We start from the raw sequence: 16,348 nt of genomic DNA on the forward strand, positions 1-16,348 counted from the left end.
TTTGTAGACCAGGCTGGTCTTGAATTCACAGTGATCCACGTGCCTCTGCCTCCCGAGTGCTGGGATTAAAGGTGTGCGCCACCACGCCTGACTTCAGAAATCAATTATTTGATCACTTTTCTTATTGCTGTGGCAAAATAAGTGACACAGATCTCTTAAGGAAGGTCTGTTGTGGCTCACAGTTAAGGAAGGTCTGTTGTGGCTCACAGTTAAGGATACAGTCCAGCCGTGGGGAGTGACGAGGCTGGTCTGGTTATGGTGCATCCAGTCAGGATGCTGAGATAAGTGTTTCTGCTTAGCTTGCCGTCTCCCTGTGCTCTGTGTGACACTAACTCATGAGACGGTCCAGCCTCTTTCGAACTTGGAAGGTTTGGTTTTCCTTAGATGCTAAGGCCATGTGCTTGCGCTCACTGAATCCCACGCTCCGCTTCCTTACTGATTTTCCGCATCTTCTTAAAAAATGAAAATGAATGGTGATTGCTGGGAGAGTCCTGGCTCCAGAATAGAGTTTTGGGCCTTAAGAGAAGCAGGAAGCGCCTCTCTGTAGGGTGTTCCGAATCTGGAAGCGTGCTCCACGGCCCCGACAGATGTTAGTGATAAGCATAATTGGGGAAATAAGGCCTCCTGATCGCCACCTGCAACCGTAGGGTCTTCTCAGCAGCCACAGTCAATTGATCTCGTTTTTTGGATTGAACCGGGGGAAATTGATGCTCTGTTTGCCTTCTTCTTCCCTTGTCTTCTATTCACAGACCTTTCCTTTGCCATCTCTCTTTGGACAGGTGGAAAATTCTGGTGATCCCTGGAACAACGGTAGAAATGCACAGACTATGTCATATTTTGAGTCCGTTTATCTTGTCACAGCAACAATGTCAACTGTTGGCTTTGGGGATGTGGTGGCCAAGACAGCCCTAGGAAGGCTTTTCATTGTTTTCTTCACCCTTGGGAGTTTGGTGAGAAATAGTTTTTTTTATTATTTTTTGAGTATTAAAAAAAAATAAAGCATTCAGTTAATGTTGAGAACACAATGTAGACTTGAAGGTGAATATTGCTTTGTTCAATGTATGTGAAAGTGAAAAGATGCACAGACGCCATATTTTCCAAACCACATGCCCTGGAACCTGGTGCAGTTGCTCGGTTCCCAGGAATGAAGGGGGGCGGATTCTACATTGAATCAAGCAAACCCGTCTTCTTCTATATTTGCCCATGAGACTAAAGCCTTCCTCTGAAGAGGAAGGACACTTGAGATGTGGTTCTGTGCCATCGTATATTTTGCCACCACTCACCACCACACTAGCAATTAGTTTTTGGGAAGCTACAGATAAAGTTGGTATTTATGCTCTGTTCAGGAGAGTCACGAGGGCAAAGGAAGCCTCACTTCCTTCCTTCCTTCCTTCCTTCCTTCCTTCCTTCCTTCCTTCCTTCCTTCCTTCCTCTCAAGATTTATTTATTTATTATTTATACAGTATCCTGCAGGCATGTGGTTTCTGGGAATTGAACTCAAGACCTTTGGAAGCACAGCCAGTGCTCTTAACCTTTGAGCCATCACTCCTGCACCTGGCTGCCCCCTCCCCTCTCTCTGTCCCTCCCTCCCTCCCTCCTTCCCTCCCTTTCTTTCTTTCTTTGAGAGGCTTTAGAACTAGCTCTTTGGAGCAGGCTGGCCTCAAACTCACAGCTATCCACCTGCCTCTGCCTCCCTGAGTGCTGGGATTAAAGGTGTGCGCCGCCACGCCCAGCTCTTATTTTGATCTCATAAAAATCATAACACTGTTCTCCGCTCTGCCATTTTTTAATTCTCCATGACTAATGGTACCTTCTGACATTTCAGTCATCTCTAGTCCCCTCTGTATCATAAGTGGGATTTTTGTTTGTTTGTTTGTTTGTTTGTTTGTGTTTCGAGATAGGGTTTCTCTATGAAGTCCTGGCCATTCCGGAACTCAGAAACTCACCTTCCTTCTGCCTCCTGATTGCTGGGATTAAAGACATGTGCCACCAAGCCCAGCTGCCGGGTTTGATTTTGTTTTGTTTTAATTATAATTTAAACAGTGTGCAGTCATAATAAGAAAGAAGTTAGAAGTTCTCAAGGGAGAACATTCATAGAGAAGTTGTCTAATATTTGTGTTTATCATTCTGAAAGCTGAGCATCATCTTGTTAATTTTAATACAAACTCCACCTCTTAAAAAACTCATAACAATATGAAGTTCATGGTTATAGCCTTCTGCTAGGTCAGTGGTTCTCAACCCTTGGGTCATGACCCATTTAACAAAACTCTATCTCAAAAATATTCACATTACAATTCATAACAGTAGCAAAATTATGAAGTAGCAAATGTTACAGTTGAGGGGTCACAGCAACATGAGGAACTGTATTGAAGGGTCAAAGCATTAGGAAGGTTGAGGACCACTGTGCCAGATGAAAGACATGCATGTGACCTTGTCTTTTTCTTTATAGTCTTATAACTTGGGAACATCTGTCAAAATAATGAGCCCTGGGTAAATTTTTTTTTTTTTTTTACTTATTACTTTAGATACTATTTGCAAACTACATCCCAGAAATGGTGGAACTTTTTAGTAACAGGAAGAAATACACCAAGGCCTACGAAGCAGTCAAAGGAAAGAAGTAAGAAGCTTTGCAAGTAGGGTGTCTGTCTTGTAAGACGTTTTCAGTCACATATCTCATTGTAGACACATACTGCCTGCCGGAGTTGCACACCTCAGGGAACACACTGCCGAAGCTCTCCATTCATTGGGGGAGAACAGCGTTAGAAGGAACGCCATACAAACAGGGTGTTCACTACTTGACACAAATTATCACATAGACCTGCTCACACAAGTATCCAATCAAGTTGTGCCAAGCTAAGAGAGAGAGAGGAGAGGAGAGGAAGGGGGTTAGAACAAAGACACGTGTGAGGAGCAGAGTTTTGCAAACACAGGAAGTAGTAGTAAGTCTATTATCAGTGGTAAATAACTGTGGCCAATTGTAACAAGAACGGTAGCTTTCCTAGAAACCTTTGTATAGTGCAACTTTTTGGAGACATGGAGATGAGACAGAAGACTTCAGGACTGGATACTTTCTTTGTGCTTTGGAGTTTTTTTGGCTAAAATCTAAAGGATGTGTAGATAAAACTTATTTAAAACAAGTTTAAGCTATTTGCGCTTCTCTAAGTTTGACAGGAAGATATAGTCAGGTACCTCAGATTCTGGGGGTCTAGCCAGCCTCAGAGAGAAAACTATTTAAAAACAAATTGCATTAGTACTGAACTTGAGTAGACCGTTTTTCCTTGACACTATTTTATGAACAACATACTGTGACAACTGTTCACAACCCATTTACATTGCACTAGATTTTACAACTCAGCTAGAGATGACTTAAGTAGGCCAGGAGGATGTGTGCAGGTTACACGATTTGCCATTTAATTGAGCATCTATAGGTTTTGTTATTTCGGGGTGGGGGTGGGGTTGTTCTTGGAGTCCTTCCAAAGCCATAGGAGAACTGTCCTTTTGTTCCTCCGATGATCTGCTTCCTTGTTCTTGCTGCCCAGGTTCATTGTGGTCTGTGGAAACATTACAATCGACAGTGTGACTGCCTTCCTGAGGAATTTTCTCCGCCGTAAGCCAGGAGAGATCAACACTGAGATCGTGTTCCTTGGAGAGTAAGTGTGTCAGTATCGTTCAGTGTGCGCTAAATTAACAGTCAAAATGTGTGTAAGGTTTTAATGGAAGGAAATCACACTTGTAGTGTTTATAGAAATGCTAGGAAACAATAATCAACAAAATAGAAAATGAATTACTAGTGCTGGGCAGTGGTGGTGCACGCCTTTAATCCCAGGACTTGGGAGGCAGAGGCAGGCAGATCGCTGTGAGTTCAAGGCCAGCCTGGCCTACAAAGCTAGTCCAGGACAACCAAGATTCTGTCTTGGAAAAAAAAAAAAGAAAGAAAGAAAGAAAACAAGTTACTTCTTGGGGCTGGAGAGATGGTTCAGAGGTTAAAAGCACTGTCTGTTCTTCCAAAGGTTATGAGTTTAATTCCCAGAAACCACATGGTAGCTCATAACCATCCATAATGAGACCTCTTCTGGCATGCAGGTGTTATATGCAGGCAGAACACTGTACATAATGAATCAATCAATCTTTGATTTTGTTTTTTGAGACAAGGTTTCTCTATGTAACCGCTCGGACTGTCCTGGAACTTGCTCTGTAGACCAGGCTGGCTTTGAACTCACAGAGATCCACCTGTCTCTGCCTCCTGAGTGCTGGGGTTAAAGGTATGTGCCACCACTGCCCGGCGATCAATCAATCTTTAAAAAAAAAAAAAGAATTACTTCTCAGCATTTCCAGTAAGATCAGGTGTAGAAAAAGAACAGTTACATCATGTCTGGACCTAACAGTGAAAACATTTTGGAATCCATCTTTCCAAATGTTTCTCCGCATATCTACTTACATTATTTAAATGACTCAGTATTTGACACTAGCCTGTAGGGTTGACACTTCCAGGTCAACACCAGCTTGATTTCCCCATATTCTATGACCCAAGTATGTGGTGTCTTCAGCAACAGGGTCTTACCTTCAGTTTCTGGTGGGGAACCAGGAATAATGGCATTTGCCTGTATTTTTCTTTTAAATCTATAAGACCCTTTTGATCAGTGACTCACAGACAGGTAGTCCACACCTGTGTGTCAGTGTTTGTCTTTATAACTTATTCATTTTTATTTTATATGCATTGGTGTTTTGCCTGCACATATGTTTGTGTGAAGGTGTCAGATCTTGGAGGTACAGACAGTTGTGAGCTGCCATATGGGTGCTGGGAATTGAACCCAGATCCTTTGGAAGAGCAGTCAGTGTTCTTAACCACTGAGCCATCTGTCCAGCCTTGCTTGTTTGTTTTTAATCACTATAGCTCTATAATATAACTTGAAATCAGGTATAGTAAAACTTCTGGCCAGGCAGTGGTGGTACCTGCCTTTAATTCCAGCACTCAGGGAGGCCCATTGGAAATCAATTTTCTATTTTCGGTAATAACTCTGGAAGGATTAGAGTTAGTTTTTCTTTCAGAATGTAGTTAAGTTTTGCATCCGATTCATCCTGGCCTTTTTTTTTTCACTTGGAGATTTAAAATTAATGCTTCAGTCTCAATGCTTGTTGTATATTTAAGTTGCTCATCTCACCTCAACTTATCCTCAGTAGGTTGTATCAATTTAGAATTCATCCAATTCTTTTAGGCTTTCCAGTTTAGTGGAATATATATTTTGAAGTTATGTCCCTATGAATTTCCTTGGTATCTATTGTGATGTGTCCTGATCCTTGTTTTATTAATTTGATCTTCTCACTTTTTGTTTTAGATACTTTGGCTAACAGTGTTGTAGGAGAAGAATAGCCACACAACCCACTCCGCCTCCAGGCCCAGTCAGATATGGATGGTTTATTGAGGGAGGGGAACCCCCTACCCCGGACAAGGCTGATTGCAATCAAGGCCACAGAAAGGACTCAGGAGCCTAACTATGACGTATACCTGTTGTCAGGATAGTCCTTCAATGGGGAAACCAAATGCAAAACACACGGGGGAAAGGCAGTAACACATTCTGGGTAACCGTTCAAAGCAGTTATCACATTTTTGGCTAGCTAGACGAAGTATTATCAGCTAACCTTTAAGCTGAGTGGTCCCAAGTGAGGTGAGTGAGGCAGTGGTTAGGGTCTTTCAGAGTATGCCCAAGGTGCAGCCAGGTGTGTAGATAACAAGAGGGCAGCCAGAGGGCATCGAAGTGTGTAGATGATCAAGTACTTCACCGAATCATCTAGTGTAGGTTAACATGACCCTCTGTCAGAGAATGTGAGTGTCACCTATGAATAACTGCTTCTAGGAAGCAGAGGTAAAAAGTTAAAAAAAATTTTTTGAACTTAATTTCACCTTATAAACAAAATGGAAGCCGAATACGTTGGATAAAAAAATGGCTGCAGCTATGTCTCGAAGCAGGCTTCAATATTCCAGGCTTCAACAAACCGCTTGTCGATTTAGTTTATCTTAATTAAAAAAAAAACACCCTTAATTTTATAGACTATTTGTAGTTTTTGTTCCAATTCCATTAATTTAAGTCCTGATCTTTAAAAAAAAATAATTATTTATTGTTATTTTGGGTGTGTGTGTGCATCATGCCGTTGCGTGCAGGCAGATGTCAGGTCAAGTTGGTGAAATTGCTGGGTACAAAGAGAAGGTACTTAGAAACAGACACGGTATTGACTTAGAAACGGCGGTAGTCGGCTTTCTTCTAGGGCCTGTGATCTTCATCTTTTTTGAATTCCGTTCTGTTCATTATTTCATTCATCTGTCTTTGCGTTTTCTTAGAATTGATTCAGGCTCCCGCTCATTTTTTAAAAAATATTCTTACCATCATTCTTTTGAGTTCTTTTTCTAGAATTTCATCTAAGTCAGTCTCACTCTGGGACTGATACATTTGCAGACAGACATATTGTCCTGGGTTTCATGTTCTTTGTGTTTTGCTCTGGGATGTGCACATCAGAAGTTATGTTGTTACCTGAAGTTTTACTTATATCTTAGTCACTTTTCTTCCTTTTTTCCCTCCTCCTCCTCCTCCTCCTCCTCTTCTTCTTCTTTTCTCTCTCTCTCTCTCTCTCTCTCTCTCTCTCTCTCTCTCTCTCTCTCTCTCTCTCTCTCTCTCCCTCTCTCTCTCTGAGACAAGCTTTCTCTGTGTAGCCCTGGCTGTCCTGGAACTCTCTGTAGACCAGGCTGTTCTGGAACTCTCTCTGTAGACCAGGCTGTTCTGGAACTCTCTCTGTAGACCAGGCTGAACTCCCAACTCGTATAGATCTGCTTGCCTCTGCCTCCCAGGTGCTGGGATTACAGGCGGGCGCCACCATGCTTGGCTCACCTTTCTGTGGCCCTGTGAGTGCTATTCTGCCTGCTACGTCATACACACAGTGTACACGTGCATCGAAGAGTGAACTGACATAAAATAGTCATCCCACTGGTCAGGTGTGAAATACTTCTTGTGAGATATTGATCAGGGAGGCCCTGAGAGACACCTTCCCCCGCAGCCATCATAATGTTTTGCTGTTGCTCTTGGTTGCTCAGCAAAACTAGGTTTAAGACACGCAGCCTAACTGCGATTTCAGGAAAAGAGAAACCACGCTGGAGCTGACCTGAAAACTTATTATCTCCTATGCAGCTTTCACAGTGACAGTAAGTGGCCACTGGGAGAGAAATCATCAGTGACGTTACCTAGACCTAAACCCTGAATGCTGCAGTACTGGCCAGCCAGGCAAGATGCACCCACTGGTGTGATAGTGGCATAAAGGTTGTGAGGGGTGACCAGCCCCCTCCTGATTGGATTTGAATAGCGCCTCATCTTCAAGTCTTATATTCTTTTTGTTTTTTTGAGACAGGGTCTCTCTGCGTAGCCTTGGCTGTTCTAGACTCACTGGGTAGCCCAGGCTGGCCTCGAACTCACAGCGATCCGCCTGCCTCTGCCTCCCGAGTGGTGGGACTAAAGGCGTGCGCCACCATGCCTGGCTAAGTCTTACATTCTTTCCACCCTGTCTTCTACAATGTTCTCTGAGCCTCGGAGGAGTAGATAGAGATGATCTGTTTAGGGTGGAGGGCTTGACAGTTACTCATTTCAGCACTTTGAGCAACTATGAGTCTCTCTTTTTACCACGTTCCACTGCAAAGAAGCTTCTCGGACAAGGGCTGAGCATAGCCCTGATCTGTAAGGACCAAGGCAAATATCTAGAGGCACAAGGTGTCCATTTCCCAAAACAACCGTGGTAGATTTCTTCCTAGGACCTCTAGCCCCCAATGTCCATGGGCCTCATTGACAAGACTGGCAGTACTAGATGTGAAATCCCTGTGGAGTAAGCGTCAGACCCAACCAGAATGTTGTCGCCTTTGTCACAGTCATGTATCTACTATACCAGGGGTCACATCTTGCCTGGTAGATCAGTGTTCTGTCACGGTTCATAGCTGGGTAAGACTATATAACTTTTCTCCTCCAGCTGCCATGCAAGCTAGACAGCAAGGAGGAAGTTTCCAGGTCACTTCCAGCTTGGATCTGTTTCCTGAAACCAAAGTGTGTGGTGTCTTCAGCAATAGGATCTTACCATCTAATTAAATTTCATTTTTTTGTGCATATACGTATGTGCATATGTGGCCACATATGTGTAGGTGCACATGCACGTGTGTACATGTAGTTGTGGAGTCCAGAGATCAACCTTGAGTGTCATTCCTCAGAAGCCATCAACCTTGTTTTTATAAGGTAAGGTCTCTTATTGGTCTGGAGCTTTTAAAATAGGCTGGGCCGACTGGCCAGTGAACCCATCTCCATCTCTCCAGAGCTCCACCATACTGACCTTTTGTTTGTTTGCTTGTTTTTAGGTAGGTGCTAGAGATAAAACACAGTTCCTCACAAGCACTTTCCTGACTGACCTGTTGTCACAGTCTTAGCTTTCAAGGTTTTATATAATTTTTTTTGTTTCTATTTAGAAAAATAAGTTCCTATTCCATTATTTAAGATGTATTGAAATGTAGTTTCTTCTAAGAATTAAAATTTTTCAGTTTTGCCGGCCTCAGTGGTCACATGCATGTAATCCCAGCACTCAGGAGGCAGAGCCAGGTGGATCTCTGTGGGTTTGAGGCCAGCCTGGTCTACAAAGTGAATCCAAGATAGCCAAGGCTATCCAGAGAAACCCTGTCTCGGACAAAAACAAAACAAAACCCTGAACCCAGGACTTAAAAGAACAGCAAATGATCTTAACTGCTGAATCATCTCTCCAGTCCTGTTTTTCAAATAATAACTTTTAACCGTGTAGACAACCTCTGAGCTTATCCTAATATTATGATTATACAAAGCTGTAAATTTCACCTCTGTTGTGGTATCCAAAGGCACACATATTTAATGTTTTTAACATATCATAATTTATTTCTAAGAATAATTATAAAGAGCTATTGCAAAAATTTCAGGCCCATAGTACTTTTATTAGTCTGTATTTTTATTTTAAATCTAAAACATATATATTTAAGAGTCTGGGACATTTTATGCATCCGCGTGTCATCTTTGAGTAGGTTGCATGCTAACTTCCTCTGCATCATTCCAATTTTAGCATACATATTAGGACGGTGAACAATGAAGAATATTTGTACTTATTTTTGGTTTTTAACTATTACCTTAATTGCAGATGATAATATGTGCTCTATTTTTTTTAATAATACGAGATATTTTTGGAGGTTGGGTAAATTGGTATTTTGCTAAATATTTTTCCCCTCTTCTAAGATATGAGCTTTTTTGTTTTGTTTTGTTTTTGTTTTTTGTTTTTTTGTGTTTTTCCAAGATATATATTATTTTATTAATTTGTTCTTGTTACATCTCAGTGGTTATCCCATCCCTTGTCTTCTCCCATTCTTCCCTCCCTCCCATTTTCCCCTTATTCCCCTCCCCTATGACAGTTCCTGAGGGGGATTTCCTCCCCCTGTATATGCTCATAGGGTATCAAGTCTCTTCTTGGTAACCTGCTGTCCTTCCTCTGAGTGCCACCAGGTCTCCCCCTCCAGGGAAAATGGTCAAATATGAGGCACCAGAGTACGTGAGAAAGTCATATCCAACTCTCCACTCTACTGTGAAGAATGTTCTGACCATTGGCTAGATCTGGGTAGGGGTTTAAAGTTTACAGCCTGTATTGTCCTTGGCTGGTGCCTTAGTTTGAGCGGGACCCCTGGGCCCAAATCTGCCTATCATAATGTTCTACTTGTAGGTTTCTAGGACCCTCTGGATCCTTCTACTTTGCCATTCTCCCGTGCTTGTCTCATCTAGAGTCCCAATAGGATGTCCTCCCTACTGTCCCAGTTTCCTGGTACTTGAAAGCTTTCATGGGACATGCCCCTTGGGCTAATATGCAGATATAAGTGAGTATATACCATTTGAGTCTTTTTGCTTCTGGGTTAACTCACTCATTATGATCATTTCTAGCTCAATCCATTTATCCACAAATTTCAGGAATTCCTTGTTTTTAATAGCTGAATAGTATTCCATAGTGTATATGTACCACAGTTTCTTTATCCATTCTTCTATTGATGGACACTTAGGCTGTTTCCATGTTCTGGCTATTATGAATAAGGCTGCTATGAACATGGTTGAACAAATTTTCTTGTTGTGTGCTGGAGCATTGTTTTTTTTGTTTTTTGATACAGAGTTTCTCTGTGTAGCCTTGGCTATCCTGGACTTACTTTGTAGACCAGGCTGGCCTGGAACTCACAGTGATCCACCTGCCTCTGTCTCCTGAGTGCTGGGATTAAAGGCGTGCGCCACCACACCTGGCTGAGATGAGGTTTTCTACATTAAATTGTTTAAGATACTTGCCAGTTATCATACAGAAGCATGTTGACATTTCTTGCACTAGTGACAGGTTCAAGTCTCACATTCTGCCTGTATTTACTTCATATATTTAGAAGTCATTTTCTAAAATCATAGCTTGCAAAGGCTGTATTTTTTAAGATTTTATTTTAATTTATGTGGCTGTGGCTGTGGATATGTGCGCTTGAGTGTGGGTGCCTGTGGGAGCCAGAGGCTCGCGTTGTCTCCCCTGGAGCTGGGATTTGCAGATGGTGCTAGCCACCTTCTGTAGGTCATCGGAACCCAGAGCAGGTCCTCACTGAGAGCAGGTGGGTGCTCTTGGCCACTGTGCCATCTTCCCAGCCCTGGAATGCCCTGTCTCTCTGAGTGACCGAACTGTTTTCATTACGTAATGATTCATTTCTGCGTGGTGTTATCTGATTTGTGGGTTTTGTGTGGTTTTAGTTTTGTCACTGTGATTGCTCAGGTCTGACCTAAAGACCCATCTATGGATTGGGTTACTTTTGCCAACATCCTCTAGTCGTATGGACTTATCACGGGATACAGATGTCTTCCAACGGAATTGGGGATTTAGGAAACGTGCTGAGTCAGCTAACAACCACCAAGCAAGGCCAACCTATGTGTTTCTGCCTTTGCCACTCAACTCTTTCCTCTAGGGTTCCTCCGTCCTTGGAACTGGAGACCTTACTGAAGTGCTACTCGTCCTACACGTCATTTGTATGTGGCTCTGCACTGAGGTTCGAGGATCTGAAACGAGTTGCAGTAAGATCTAACTTTGTCCCTTCCCTAAGCGGGGTGGCGGAAAGCGAGGCCCGTGCTGCACCTCCCAAGCTGTTAGTCCTGTGCCTGTGTCTAGAGGAAAAGGCAGCGTCGATTAGAAGCACGGATCAGGAAAATAGTACAGTAACTGAGTTCCAAATTCTTCTTAACTCATAGCAAGTCGACCTCAATGTTGATCTCTACGTCTTTAAAATTTTTCTCCCATCGAAATTCTCCATATGATTTTATCTTATTACTTAAGAGGTCTGGGGAAAGTTATAGAAAACAAAAGTTGTGTGCTCCTTTACCTCTTTTCTTGTTTAAAGTATTTAAGTTAAAAACATTTATTTGCACAGCATACGATGCAATCTCCCCCCTTATTTTTATTTATTCGTTGAGAGTTTTGTATATGCAAACCATGTGTTTTACTTATATTCACTCCTCTCCTCATTCAGCTCCTTGGGGATTCCCATCCCAACTTGATATTTCTCTCTCTCTCTCTCTCTCTCTCTCTCTCTCTCTCTCTTCTCTTTCCCCCCTCTCCCTCCTCTCTCTCCCTCTCCCTCTCACTCACTGAGTCTAGTTAGTGCTGCCCATATACACACGAGTGTGGGACCCTTGACAAGCATGGTCAGCCTACCAAGAGCCACACCCCTAGGAAAACTGACTCTCTCTCTCTCCTAGTAGCCATTAGCTGTCAATAGCTCCTCAGCTCTTGGCTTATGTGGCCCTCCCTAATCCATGCTGGACTGTTGACTGGCTTCATCTTCTACAGGCCTTACGCAGGCGAGGAAAGCTACTGTGAGTTCAAAGGTGTAACAGTCCTGTCATGTCCGGAAGACACTGTTTTGTCCCAGAACTTAACGATCGGCTCTAAGAATCTTTCCTCCATTCACTTTGGCTATGTCCCCTGAGCCTGGGAGAGAAGAGATGTGATACAGATGTCCACTTTGTGGCTGATCATTTAATGGACACCTAATTTATGCATTTTGACCAGTTGTTAGTCTCTGTTTCGACTGCTGTTCTCTACATAAAGAAGCTTCTCTACTGAGAAACTATACTTACCTATGGGTATAATTTATTCAGAAGGTGATTTGATAGTATGGCCATTTAGCAGAAGACTAGTAGTAGATTCTCCTCTAGTGCCTGTGAGCTTCCCGGCCATGAGTTTGGGTTTATAGTGCCAGGCCTGAGTTTCTTTCTATTCCCAGGCCTTAAACCCAGCCAGAGTTGGTTATTCCTATGGCGTTCATGGCACTGTCACATCCATGAGCATAGCTTGCTCGGCCAGTTATTATCAAAGCTTGCAATGTTCACAGCTGGGCAAAGACTTCTGCTGATGACTTTTCTCCCCCAACAGCCTACATGGCCAAACATGCTCTTTTTTTTTTAATTTTTAAAAAGATTTATTTATTATGAATAGTGTTTTGCCTGCGTGTATATCTGCACGCCAGAAGATGGCACCAGATTTCATTATACATGATAGTGAGCTACCATGTGGTTGCTGGGAATTGAACTCAGGACCTCTGGAAGAGCAGGCAGTGCTCTTAACCTTTGAGCCATCTTTCCAGCCCACCAAACATGTTCTTAACCATGGGTCCATTGGCTCTCATCAAGTTCCCTTCTTAAATGTTGGTATGCCTATGATAAGATAAACATTAAGACAAATAACAGGAGTCACAGCAAGGCCAAAGCTATAAATAATGAACAACGGCCAAGTGACTAGTAAATTTTGTTTTAGATCAAAACTGGCTTCCTGGTATTTAAGTAATGAACCTGAATATTTTTGTTTAAAGCAAAGGTCTATAGCAGTGTTTCTCAACCTGTAGCTTGTGACTTCTCTGGGGGTTGAATGACCCTTTCACAGGGGTCACCAAAGACCATTGGAAAACACAGATATTTACATTACAATTCATAACAGTAGAAAAATTACAGTTATGAAAAAGCAATGAAAATAATCTTATGGTTGGAGGTTATCACAACATGAATATTAGGAAGGCTGAGAACCACTGATCTACAGCCCTCATATAAAGACTCTAAGCAGAAAATGACAATATTTCTCTGTCTTAAATGGCACCATAGGAGTAAATTTCAATACTTCTCAGGCACTTTAAGATTCAGAACTCAAACGTTGGGTTGACTCTTCACTATAGGAAGCGCATTCCCAATTCTCCCACTGTTTGCTGTCCTTAAGGTGGATAAATGTACGGGCCGTTGCTGGAAACAGTCTTATTGCTCATCAGCAGACATAACATATTGTGTACAGCATAGGAAAGTACAACTTTAAACTGTAAAGCAACTTGAGATTTCTGTAAGAGTCCCCATGCCCTGGTCTGTCAGCTGCAGCCCCGAGAGTGTTTACAGGACTATGGTCTCAACATGAAGATGTCTGGTTCATAGCTCCTTCCCACGCATGTTCTCTTGGGTGTTGGTAGTTTGATTAAAAAAAAAAAGCCCCAAAGAGGGAACATTAGAGTATTTCCCATGGAATTAACCTGACAGCTGCTGTTTAATCTGAAGAACAGGTGGAGCAGGCAGAAGCTTGTCTGATTCTAGCCAACCCTTTGTGCAGTGACTTGCATGCTGAAGACAATTCAAACATTATGAGGTAAGAAGCCGGCGTTGTTTGTTATGTGTGCTCCAGTGATGGTGTCTTCTCTATCACATAGGACTAAATGTGGGGAGATGTTGTCTCTAATTCACTAGGCTCATTGTACTATGCCAGGCCTCTGCTTGTTTTTCTCACATGTACCCCAAAACAATGAATGCAAGGGAAGTGAAAATAGGGATCTTAATTGTGTATGACCTTTTTCATACTCCCCTCACCCTGATGTTTCCTATAGATAAGAACAATATACATTTTAAAAGCAAACATCCCAGTGCCCTCTCCCCCCTTTTTATGGTGGTAAGGTTCAAAGCCAGGACATTGTGTGCTAACACTCTACAAACTGAGCTACATTTCCCAGCTGGGTTTAGATATTACCATTTGTAAGTAAGATCCTCTTTAGTTCAAAGACAAAGATGGACTCTGTGAATCCTATTTGTATTTTTTGTTTATTTGAATTTCCTCTTTGGTAGTCCTGGGAAAAGATTACACATGGTTGAGGGTGACATGTCTGTGCACCCTGGCAAGTGTTCTCAAGGTGCATAGAGTTAGTGCTCAGTGTTCCCAACATTACCTATTAAGTATCTGTGAATTGGGAACTTTTCTTGTGGTAACAGAAACTCAAAATACGATTTTAGTGGCTCTGTTCCTGGAGCAAAACAAATATGTATGGTTGAAGATGACTCTACACAGAGCAGGAAATAGCTGAGAAATTACACCATGAATGTTAGATTGAACAGGAGATGTATCCGAGGCTCTTAGCCTACAGACTGAGAAAATAGAATTAGACATTCTATTAGCCACTTGAAGCTGTAGGGTGCAAGGCCAGGGGATGTAAAACTGTTTATTTCTTCCTCGTCATGGATTCCGGTTCTCTAACACCAAAGTCTGACCTTTCCATAGATCTGGTTACTACGTCATGTGAGCTGTTTGCCTTTCTGTGTATATCCTTATAAAATGCTCTCCAGAAAACAATATGGCAGGGCTAGAGAGAGGGCTGAGCGATAAGGTGCACTCACTGGTCTTTCACAGGACTCAAGTTCCAGGGTCTCTGGCATCTTCTGGCATTGTGGTATACATACATGTGTTTGAGAGGAACATTCATACACATAAAATAAAAATAAGTACATCTTCAGAAAAAAAACTATGCCTGTTAAACCAAATGTTTGTCGACACACCTTAACAATGTTGGACTATGCTGAGTCCCTCCCGCTCTTAGTGACAAATAGATTGAATTCTAAATCGGATTATATTACAAAGCCAGAGTGACACAAGAGCACTGAGCATATTGTGGTTTTTCTCAGGGTGCTGTCTATCAAGAACTATTCCCCAGGGACAAGAGTTATTATCCAGATGATCCATTCCCACAACAAGGTATGGCAGCGGCTCAGAAAAATTGGTATTCTCATCTTGAGATCTCTTCATGGATCTACCAAAAAAAAAAATCCAGTAATAGATGAAATTTTGAATCTCTTTAAACTGGTGGATCACTTAGGGACACAAACAAGGGACAGAAGTAGTGAGTCCAGGCATTTGGCCAGATTTGTATAACTCCCACTCTTTTGTTTGTTTCCAAAGCGAAGCCCTGGAGGCAGGCTGACCACTCTCAAACGCTGGCTTTGTTCCAGACCTGTCCATTGACCTTGGTACTACCTGTACTCTCAGGAGTGAAGACCAAATTAATTAAAGAAAATGTCCACCCAGAAAGAGGTTCCTTGTGGTGTCTGCATTCTTAATGCCTGACTTGCTTTCTACCACAAAATAGGCTTTCCTGTCAAAAATCCCCAACTGGAACTGGAGTGCTGGAGACAATATCATCTGCTTTGCAGAACTAAAGCTTGGCTTCATCTCCCAAGGCTGCTTGGTTCCAGGGCTGTGTACCTTTCTTACGACTCTGTTTATTGAACAAAACCAAAAGGTAACTTTACAAACTGATATTGATTCTTGGCTCTTAGTCCACGTTCCTCATAATGGATTCAAAGTTAAAAAAAAAAAAAAAAAAGAATGCACAAGTCTCCAAGAAATGAGATTTGCCTCCAGGGCAGGGAAGGATTGATGATGTGGATTTAAGATCCACCACGCTCATTTCTAGCCTTTAAGAAGTCACTGTCAAGACGTTTGCAGCACCTGTGTGCAAAAGGGAGCTTAAGTCCGCTTCCTCCCTACATCCCAGGATGCTGTGATATAAATATCTCCAGAAATCCAGAAGTCCTTTGAGTTAATTAGAGTAGAAATGTAAATAGTGTTATTCTTAACAGAGAAGTGATATTTAAATGTAAATAAATATGAAGTCGTTAGTATAATAACAGTCATATTAATCACATAGAAAGGATATGAATAATAACTAAAATCGAATTAATTTGTAGGTTACTTTAGGGTAAACCCGGGAATAGTGGTCATAATGCTTAACTGTGCTCCTGTGCCCGTTAGTGGTGTTTTCAGGAAATGCCCAGCAGGGGCTGGAAAAGCTAACCAATCTAGCTGTGTAGTAAGCTGGTAGCAGAGCCCACACCAGGGGTCATCTGGTTCACAGTTTTTATGCCTCTGATGTTGGGTATCCACTCACTACTTCCCACATTAGACTGTAGATCCTTTGTCTGGGACAAAAATAAGTGCCACGCAGGGACTG

The 16,348-nt window shown here is 42.2% G+C and overlaps 1 protein-coding gene and 1 long non-coding RNA gene across 5 annotated transcripts in view; one reads left to right on the top strand and one right to left on the bottom strand.

Moving 5' to 3' along the window:
• KCNU1 (potassium calcium-activated channel subfamily U member 1) overlaps positions 1 to 16,348 on the top strand; it is a 74,663-nt gene that overhangs the window by 25,726 nt on the left and 32,589 nt on the right. For 2 of the 3 annotated variants that reach the window (XM_084760277.1, XM_084760275.1), the window contains exons 8-14: positions 750 to 950; positions 2,526 to 2,617; positions 3,540 to 3,650; positions 11,012 to 11,117; positions 13,640 to 13,722; positions 15,024 to 15,093; positions 15,485 to 15,637. In XM_084760277.1, the coding sequence (XP_084616403.1) occupies positions 750 to 950; positions 2,526 to 2,617; positions 3,540 to 3,650; positions 11,012 to 11,117; positions 13,640 to 13,722; positions 15,024 to 15,093; positions 15,485 to 15,637 (816 nt within the window). The remainder of the gene's footprint in view (positions 1 to 749; positions 951 to 2,525; positions 2,618 to 3,539; positions 3,651 to 11,011; positions 11,118 to 13,639; positions 13,723 to 15,023; positions 15,094 to 15,484; positions 15,638 to 16,348) is intronic. The other variant, XM_084760276.1, reaches the window with a different exon arrangement.
• Positions 845 to 16,348, bottom strand: part of LOC311585280 — a 43,064-nt gene continuing 27,560 nt past the window's right edge. For both annotated transcript variants that reach the window (XR_014775170.1, XR_014775171.1), the window contains exon 3: positions 845 to 938. This is a non-coding gene — a long non-coding RNA (uncharacterized lncRNA). The remainder of the gene's footprint in view (positions 939 to 16,348) is intronic.

This window comes from Acomys minous (genome assembly GCF_964271855.1).
Source record: "Acomys minous genome assembly, chromosome: 15".
Classification (NCBI taxonomy): Eukaryota; Metazoa; Chordata; class Mammalia; order Rodentia; family Muridae; genus Acomys; species Acomys minous.